At 35.1% G+C, this 10339-nt stretch overlaps 1 protein-coding gene across 4 annotated transcripts in view; it reads left to right on the top strand.

The window, feature by feature from the left end:
* SLC44A5 (solute carrier family 44 member 5) overlaps positions 1–10339 on the top strand; it is a 418726-nt gene that overhangs the window by 365687 nt on the left and 42700 nt on the right. For all 4 annotated transcript variants that reach the window (XM_017531591.2, XM_037739634.1, XM_017531572.2 and 1 more), the window contains exons 10-11: positions 2560–2672; positions 8389–8520. In XM_017531591.2, coding sequence (XP_017387080.1) covers positions 2560–2672; positions 8389–8520 — 245 coding nt within the window. The remainder of the gene's footprint in view (positions 1–2559; positions 2673–8388; positions 8521–10339) is intronic.

Genomic DNA, 10339 nt, shown 5'->3' on the forward strand with positions numbered 1-10339 from the left:
TCGAAAGGATCGTTCTTATTTTTAACACATCCCTTCCACATAATGACTGGTATTCATCATCACCAGAAGTCATTGTAGTTATGAGAAGCTACCTAACTATGTATGTGATACATAAATATATATGTATAGATAAGGAGGGGGAGAAGATGTAACATTTTCAGACCTAAGATTCGCATTCCTAGAAACTTAAGGAAATGTAGTCACTGCACTGGAATCGGTAAATGTGTGACAGATCTAAGACCGTCAGTACTGGCTGGCTCTTTCGTCATTCTCTAGTTCTTAAAAGCTTCTCTGGTTCCCTAATGGTCAAAGACTAAAGCTAAAGCTTTTTCAGATATTTCTGAGGCCCTTTAAAACCTGCCCAACTTAGTTTCTCCAATTTATCTCCACCCATGTTTCTCGGTTAACACTATATTCTAAACATATCAAATAACATTCCCATCCCTATACTATCAAATCCCATAAATTTGCACATTCTGTTTTCTTCCCTGGCATATGCTCTGAGTCTTGGGAAACGGTACCTCATTTTAAAAAATCAGCTTTAGTATCATGTATGAAACCTTTATTATCTTCCCCAGATATAATTACTTACTTCTTCCAACGTGTTTCTCATACCTATCATGTGTGTACATGTGTGTGTATACACACCTATAAATACACACACATGCTCATCTTCCATATAGCACCTACCATTCTGTATTTTCTTTACCTGTCCCTTTCCCTCTGATAAAGTATGAACTCTTTACAATAAATATGTCTAACTCATCTTCATTTCCCTAACCTCTATATGAGTACTTGAACATAGTAAACACACAAAAATATGTTAAGAAACAGCAAGAAAAACACTAGTGGGTCAAGATACGTGAATGTAACTACATGATGCATAATAAAGTCTAACTTGTATTTTGTGTGAGAAACTAGTGGGTGGTGTTTAGAGCTGTAAAATCAGATCACTTGATGAGATTTTACTCATTTTGATGCTTTGTCCTAAACAATTAGAGTAATTACTTTTAGTATGTTAGGATTTATCTTCAGCAAAGATCGTAGTCTATTCTTGACACTATTTAAACTGATTCCCCTATTGTCAGACCCAAATGTCACTAGGTAATTTCTATGCTGCTTCTTCATTTGGCTTTTTCACATCTACCTGAACAAGTGTACATTGTAATAGATTCTCCTGCTTACCTCACCCCCAAAACACATACCAAAACCCTCTCCACCCAGGCACCACTCATAAGAGTAAAACATCAACTCTCCCTTTAGTTTCAATTCTTCTGCTCTCATTTATTTTGTAAATCTAAATCTAAAGTACTTATATGATTATATCTAGTTTATTCAGTTATAATTTTTATGTACAAATTTAAAACACACAGAATAAACAGTTTTATTTCTTGTTATTGTTTTCCTCTGACATTTCTGAATCCTTTCCTTGGACTGTGCCATAAAATAATCTTTCAACCATATTGAATATTTAAGCATTAAAGTATCTGTGATTTTAAGAGGGAATGACTTCCAAAGTTAAAAGCATAGGCTTTGCAAGACTCTGACACTTCAGTACTGTGTTGTCATCTATCCAGTGACAGTAATTATGGAGATTTTTTAATAATAAAAAGATAACACTTGAGACAGTAACTTCGTAAATGTACCAAACTGTGTCTGTTGCTATGTTTGGAAACTTACAGGTAACACCAGACATAACAGTTCTTAATAGAAGCATCGGGCAACTTTCCAATCTTAATGAGTTCTCTTTGAGAAAATTACATCAGAAGACTCCAATGTGACCTTAACCTGGATATATGGGAGGAAAAGAAGCTTCTCTAGTAGTTCAGTCAAGCTCTAAAAAGAAATTAAAACTGACAGAAAATAGTCATACTGTTAATTGCTTGATAAAGTCACACGTCCCAGGAGACACAGAAGCTTTATCCTGATTCCAAATAATGGCCCACAGATCACTGGGGACCTGGAATAGATGTCTGGTGACATAAGGCATCACAAACTCCTAGAGATAATTAGACCATAGAGATAATGACTACAGCATTATGGGCTCTGAGGGTGGCCAGTTATTTTTCTTATCTTTCTGCCCCAAAATGATTTTCTTACTTCTATAGCCATATTGCAGAAGATTTCCACCAGTCACCAGGTAAATGAAACAGAACAAATTCATCATGAATATATTTTACAATTTATGACCTAGTAGGTAGATATGGAGAGAAAAAATAAGACATGGCAACTGTTGCCAATAAATCAAAATTGTAGGTTGGAGGAATTGTATTTTTCCTTGAACAATAACTGATACTAGACTTCAGTTTACACAAAGATGTAAACTTTTTCAGGTACACAAAGATGACTTCTGTATAAAGTCCCTATGGTCCTGTTCTTTCATATGAAAGTCTTAATGGGAATCATTGTTTATACTTTTTAACATTATTGTTTCTATGGCCAGCTAAAATAAAATAATTTGAGAATAATTTTGAATAGAAAAAAAAGTTTTGTCTTGATGTTTGTCATACGTTATGTTTAGCACACTTGACAGCTGTGTTTGTTGTGGGTTTTTTCTAGTGGGCTTACGATCGCCATGTTCCTTAGTTGGATATTTTTGATACTCCTGAGGTTCATAGCTGGATGCCTCTTCTGGGTCTTCATTATTGGTGTGATTGGAATCATAGGTTATGGTAGGTATCACTCCTCTTCAAATTGCCAAATATCAGAATAATCTTTTTATTTTCAATTGCTATGATTGCTTACCAGAAAGCATTTGTTTTCTGTGGATCTAATTATTCTTTATCCTCATAAAAGCTTTAAACTTAGAAAAAATATTTAATTTTGCATGTATTGTCTTTGTTACTTTTTCTTCCTATATCTTTGGGGGAAAATTGCTGTCAGAACGTTTTATTCTTTTCCCTACCAGCCTTTGGTCTCCTGCCTCATGGACATTAAGAAGGAGGTAAAAGGAAATCCTTTTAGATTAATGAAAAACATTTCAGACAACTTCTTTTATTTCTTTAACGTTTCTATCTGATCAAAGGCCAGGTCTGCAAACTTACAGAAGTGTGATCTATTTTTCTCTTTCAACTTAGTACCTTTAATCCAGGTACTGTCACACCATTTAATAACTTGTACTCCATAATGAAGCATCGCCCTCTAGAGGCAAGTATTCTGAATTACGCCCTTAGATGGAGAATTACAGTACTCTATCTGTGAGAGCTTAGTAATTGGCAGTAATTAAATTACAATACTGTCTGTGGGAGCTAAATAATTGGCAGTAAGTAAATGTGGGAGTTAAATAATGAGTACACATGGACGTAGAATTTGGAGTAATAGATAATGGGAACGTGGAACGGGGTGGATAATGAAAAATTATATAATGGATACAATTTATGTCATTCAGGTGACAGATACACTGAAAGCCACAATGCAATATATACATATAACAAAATTACATATGTATCCCATACATTTGTGCAAATAAATATTTTAAAATCCAGGTTGAAATCTAATCAGAAACTCGATCTCCCAAAACAATCCATATCCGGTTTGTGAGCTCTATATATGAATTAAAGTGTTTCACATGGAACAGCATCCACCTGTGGCAGCTTCTTTTCAGTATTCTAAAAATATATGAGGCAATGAATATGTTCTATAAATGTTTGAGAGCTTTCTAATTAAAAGAATGATTTCCCCTACAGCACCATTTGGACTGACAACAGTTGTATGGTAGTAGACATTAAAAATAACAATGCCTTATTTCTGTCACTCAGTGAAGAAGAGCTTTACACATATAAGAATGCAGTTGAATCCCCAGGTTGTGTAGTTAGCCTGTGTTCTAATTCAGCTCCATAACATACAACTGGGTAACTTTGGAAATTTGTTGATGGCTAACAGACCCGGTGTCCTCATCTATAACATCAGCACAATAATGGTATCTTCATCTCAGAGGATCTTAAAGATTAAATGAGACAATGAATATAAAGCTCTTAGAGCAGTACCTGGAACACAGCAGACAATCAGTATGTGATGGGTTATTGTTATTACCCTCCTCATTATCTCCAGTGAGTTTTTGGTAAATCATTCAGGTCTTCTCAGGTGTTCCTTATCTACTCCTGTTGTACAGCTCCTCTTGAATCCCACCTGGGTTTCTTGCTGAGCACAGCCAGGTAACAGATAACAGGTGAATCAGTCTTCCATCCTCTAATCAGAAACTGCAAAGAAAGTTGTTTAAATGTCTTGTTTTTGTGTTCCTGCTTGGAGCTTAATATAATCTCCGCCCTTTGTCACTGGAGAGCCTGGGCATGTGATTCAATCACTCTTGTATTGTCATCAGGAAGGAAAGGGCAGTCTGCTATTGACTTCACTGATGTCTTAAGCAGCAAGAAAAATCAGATTGGCTGTAGTGCAATTTTAACAATGGCAAAAAGGAGAAAGATGGTCAATGTATAAAAAAAAGTGCAGGTGAAACAACCAATATTCATTCCCTATTGACTCCCTAGATAGTACTAACCCAGAAATTAATGACTTGGGAAGTAAGCTTGATGGTATTTATTGAGGGAGGAAATGTCTAGTTAGGTTGGGGAGTGTCAGTAAATAAGACTGCATGTAACTGACCTCTGCTACTATCCTGGACAATTGACTTTCTACGTGTCATGAGAAACCAATTTTTTCTACTAAAATTTCCTACTGACAGCAGCCCATTTACTAGGGCAAATAACAATGTGGATATGTCATTCTGAGCAGAGAAAAAGCCAGAGTCGTTGTCGGCAAGTGTTCATATACAGGAATGGAACAGCTCTCTTTGGACAGAACAGATTAAGAGGTATACAGGAGAAGATATGTAACACTTTGGTTATGAACATGTATTTAAGGCATGAAAAAGGCACAATCCCAGATTCATCACATATTAACTGTATGATCCTCTGCAAGTATACAGTTTCTTTAATTCATAGTTTTCTCAACCTTATAGCAGGAATCTGTGATTACTAAACAAAATCATATGTATAAAGTACTTAGATTTTGCTAACATATAGTAAATGCTCAAATAGTGTCCATTTTTGTTGTTCCTGATATTGTTATTCAGGAATATTATTGAGGAAAGATCTCTTGAAGCCCAGAGATCATAACTTTAAAAAACTCTAGGACAAGAGAGAGAAAGCAAAGAAAGGGAAATTGGAAAATATTGCCTAAAGCTTCACATTCACTAGTATGAGGAAACAAAATCGTCTGAAGGGCCTTTTTGCTATGAAATCACGGCATTAGAAAGAGTACTGTACTGTATTGTTTTATATGTTGTTTTGATAAACTTTATGAAATAAAGGAAATCTCCCTCAAAAGAAAAAAAAAGTAACTCATAAGCTAAAATCAAAGTGGGGAACCAAGCAGGAAGCATAGGTGAAACACTGGGTAACCTAAAGTGGTGCTGGGATCAGGAGACTCAGACCGGAGTTGGCAGCAGAACAGGGGTCATACCTGAAACTCCTGGAGTAAGCCTGGGATCCTAGAAATGTCTAAAGTGACCTGTTTGTTAGTACCCTTTAGCTGCCAGAAGAAATAAATGTAAATCTCCTCTAGATGAAAGTTTTCTCAATTTAGGTCACTAGGCTTTCACAGATTCAGATCAACAAAGTCTGGGACTACCTGACATGCAAGAAAACAGTTCTGTGTGAGATCAGTGGATACTATAAACATAAGATTGAGGTCTCCAGGAATTCAGATATGGGTATTAATAGATATAGAACAGGTGGCCGGACACAGTGGCTTACAACTTTAATCCCAGCACTGTGGGAGGCCGAGGCGGGCCAATCACTTGAAGTGAGGAGTGGGAGACCAGCCTGGCCAATATGGTGAAACCCTGTCTCTACTAAAAATACAAAAGTTATCCAGCCATGGTGGCACACACCTGTAGTGCCAGATACTTGGGAGACTGAGGTGGGAGAATTATTTGAACCCAGGAGGAGGAGGTTGCAGTGAACTGAGATCATACCATTGTACTCGAGCCTGGGCAAGTGAATAAGACTTTGTCTCAAAAGAAAAAAAAAAGAAAGATATAGAACATGAAATAACCATGCATAAAAAGTATAGAATTACAAAACTAAAAATCAACAAAAATGTCCAGGCATACATAAAGATGAGCCAAAAAGAACTTTTCAGGATCAAAATGTTATATTAAAAACAAATTGATAAGCTAAACAGCAAAATAGAGAAGTAAAAAATTGAAATATGAATCTAAAGTAACCAAAATATAGCAGAATGTGATGAGACAAAAATATGATTGTGTGGTTAAAAGAAATAGAAAATAGGTTAAGAAGGGCCTGACATATGTCAACTATATTTGAAAACTCTTTGCTGATAATTTTCCAGAACTGATGAAAGACATAGATCCATAGATACAGGAGGCCCTCATTATACTAAGGAGAGTAAAGGAAGAGAAATCCATATCTAATTGAACATTATTCTGTTTATTCAACAAATATCAATTGAACAGCTGCTGTGTACAGACACTATTTTAGATTCTTGATGTACAAGAGTAAATGAACAGACAAAGGTTTTTACTCTTCTGATGCTCATAACCTAAGTAATTTATATATTAGAAGGTAGTTAATGCTATGGAAAAAAAGAAAAGGTAGAGCAGGAAGGGGGGGATTGAGAGTGCCGTGGTAGGGCAAGGAGTCAAAATGGCAATATTAGGGTCTTTTGGGGAAGATGTCTAAGAAAACACTTGAAAGCAGTGGCGTTAGACAGTCAAGATGAAAGAAAAGTTCCAGACAGTGGGTACAGCTAGAGCAAAGGCCCTGTAAGATAAGAATGTATTGAAGAAATGGCTGGGAGCCTGGTGTGGATGGGTGTACTGAGTAAAGGAAAAAATAGTAGGAGATGAGGTCATAGAATTTATGAAGGAGCTAGAGCCTTACAGATTATTGTAAAACCTAGGCTTTTACTCTGAGTGAAACAGAAGGCAATGTAGGGTTTTGAGCAGCAAAGAGATGAGATATAGTAATTGCTCTAGTCCCTGTATTGAGAATAGACTGTAGTAAGGCAAGAGTAGAAGCAATCAGACCAGTAAGGAGACCATTGTAGAAATGTATATGCCAAATGAGGGAAACTCTTGAAGATGGTCATACATGCTTTTATTGTATAATAATAGTTGTATTTCCTGATGGATTGAATGCAGCTATGAGAGACGGTGAGAAGGAGGATGATTCCACAGGAATATATGAGATGTAAGAAAAGATGGTGAACAAAGTAAATAAATGAGTAAGCATTTAGGTAAAGCTAAACTTTGCCTGCATAAAATAATAACTGCTTTAGATATTGGACACTAAAATTATTCTTGTATGTAGGCAAAGTTTGTTTAGCTTTACTTACATGCTAACTAATATATTTAAAATGTACATAATGAAATTATTGAGCAATAATTAGAGAGGGTGATTATTGAGCAACTAAGGTCTTTGAGTTTCCTTATTAAGATATTGACTTTAGACTTATTAAAAAAACAGAAGAGACTTTCAAGGTAATCTGTTATAAAAATAGAGTAGATAGTTCAAAACCAGTAGAGAAGAATAATGGAATATAAGTAAACGAAGAAAAATCATCAATTTTTAAAGGATTTGAATTGGAAGAAAAGTATAGGTGCAAAATAGAACACAAAAAGCAAAAGTAAGAACATAGAAACAAATATAAATATATCAATTTATAAAGTATAAATATGTTTAACTCACCAATTAGAATACAGAGATTGTCAGGTCAGATTAAAATGTACACATACAAATTGGAGCTATATATTATTTATAAAAGTTATACAACATGTAAGGAAATAGAACATTTGAAATTGAAAGGATGGAAAAAATATACTAGCAATCATTAACAAAAGAAAGTGGCAGAGAACAATGATATCAGCAAAATAGATTTTAGAATGACAATTATTGTTATGGATAAAAATGATTTAGCTCACTAGAAAAATACCAATCCTAAACTTGTTGCATCTATTTAAATAACCTCAAAAATGATAGAATTGCAAGGATAAATAAATAAGTGGGTAATAATAAATTAGTGTTGGGTAAAAATCTTAAGGGGAGTTTTCGGTGCATCTTTCTAGTGAACAAATATATCATGATGTATTTAACCAGTCCTTACTGATGGACATTTCTAGTCAAAAGGATATTTAAAGCCAGATGTTGCCACAGTTATCAAGACAGATACTAAAACATTTATATCAAATACAGTAGCACATTTAGACTATTGGATCCAAATAAAGTGTTTGCTGTGTAAATATGTGTCTTTCCTTTGCAGAATTTACCATGCTGATAAGTTTTATGTAGATATGTATGATAAACACATACAGCTTGTATTTCAGAAAATCATATTTTATATCATTCCTGTTTTTCTTTCTTTTTCAAGGAATATGGTACTGTTACCAGGAATACACCAAACTTCAGGAACACCCAAGTTCTGTGTTAACTATCTATGACATCGGGATTCAGACTAGCATAAGCATGTACTTTGAACTGAAACAAACATGGTTCACATTTAGTGAGTATTTTAAAAACTGGTTTCATTAAAATTGTAATAATGAGAAAATATCTTTTTGTCTAAAAGAAAATTTGGATGGGTATAACCTGTTAAATGTATTTATCACTAATGTCATAAAAGATAATGTGTCTATAATCCCCTAACTATAGTAAGTGGAAAAGTTATTGAGGAAAATTCACTGTATAACCTAAGAAAATACTACCTTACAAGGACCTCAAGCCATTTTCCTTCAAATTAAAATGATTTAGTTGTGGACATTTATAGGCATTAATCTGATGTCTAACAAAGATGTTTAAAAAGAGACAAATGCTTGGTTTTTCAACTTTTTATTTATTTCATTTTCTGAGATAGGATCTTGCTCTATCATCTAGGCTGGAGTGCAGTGGCACAATCACGGCTCACTGCAGCCTTGACCTCCCAAACTCAAGCAATTCTACTACCTCAGCCTCCCAAGTAGCTAGGACCACAGGCGTGTGCCACCGTGCCTGATTAATTTTTTATAGAGATGGAGTCTGTCTATGCTGCCTAGTCTGGTCTTAAATTTCTGGGATCAAGTGAAATTCAGCCTCCTAACATGCTGGCGTGAGCCACCGTTTCCAGCCTCAAACTTGGTTTTTAAAAAGAAAAAAGGAAAAGGAAAAACAAATAACAATTTTTTCATAAAACATTTAAACTACTTATAAGAATTATGAGTAATATCTGAAAATAAATTTGCATGTTTGAAGTGTTTCTTCAAGTTTTTTAATTTCTTAAGGATAGTATTTTTTAATATTAACAAATTTAAATATTTATTAAAATGTAACAAAATTTTTAAAGCAAGATGATTTCAGAGATAGTTTTAATCTTATATTTCTGGAATGGTGTTATTATAATGCTCTTTGTAAGATTCATGTTTTTTATTTTATTTTACTTTAGGTGCATACTATATCTGGCATTTCTCCTCATGTTATCCCTCCCCACCCTCCCCTCCCTGCCCACCCCTCGCTGTCTGTCCCCTACCCCTGCCAACTGTCCCCAGTGTGTGATGCTCCTCTCCCTGAGTCCACGTGTTCTTGTTGTTCAACACCCCCCTATGAGTGAGAACATATGGCATTTGACTTTCTGTTCTTGTGTCAGTTTGCTGAGAATGATGGTTTCCAGATTCATCCAAGTCACTACAAAGGACACGAACTCATCGTTTTTTATGGCTGTATAGTATTCCATGCTGTATATGTACCACATTTTCTTTGTCCAGTCCATCATTGATGGGCATTTGGGTTCCAGGTCTTTTCTATTGTACACAGGGATGCAATGAACATATGTGTGCATGTGTCTTTATAGTAGAACAATTTACAGTTCTTTGGGTATATACCCAGTAGTGGGATTGCTGGGTCAAATGGAATTTCTATTTCTAGATCCTTGAGAAATTGCCACACTGCCTTCCACAATGGTTGAACTAATTTATACTCCTACCAACGGTGTAAAAGTGTTCCTATTTCTCCACATCCTCTCCAGCATCTGTTGTCTCCAGATTTTTCAATGATAGCCATTCTAACTGGAGTGAGACTGTATCTCAATGTGGTTTTGATTTGCATTTCTTTAATGACCAGTGATGATGAGCATTTTTTCATATTTGTTGGCCTCATGTATGTCTTCTTTTGAAAAGTGCCTGTTCATGTCCTTGGCCCACTTTTGAATGGGGTTGTTTTTTTCTTGTATATCTGTTTTAGTTCTTTGTAGGTTCTGGATGTTAGCCCTTTGTCAGATGGGTAGATTGCAAAATTTTTTTCCCATTCTGTTGGTTGCTGATTCATTCTAACAATGTTTTTTTTTTTTTTTT

This window comes from Cebus imitator, unplaced genomic scaffold (genome assembly GCF_001604975.1).
Source record: "Cebus imitator isolate Cc_AM_T3 unplaced genomic scaffold, Cebus_imitator-1.0 Scaffold3, whole genome shotgun sequence".
Classification (NCBI taxonomy): Eukaryota; Metazoa; Chordata; class Mammalia; order Primates; family Cebidae; genus Cebus; species Cebus imitator.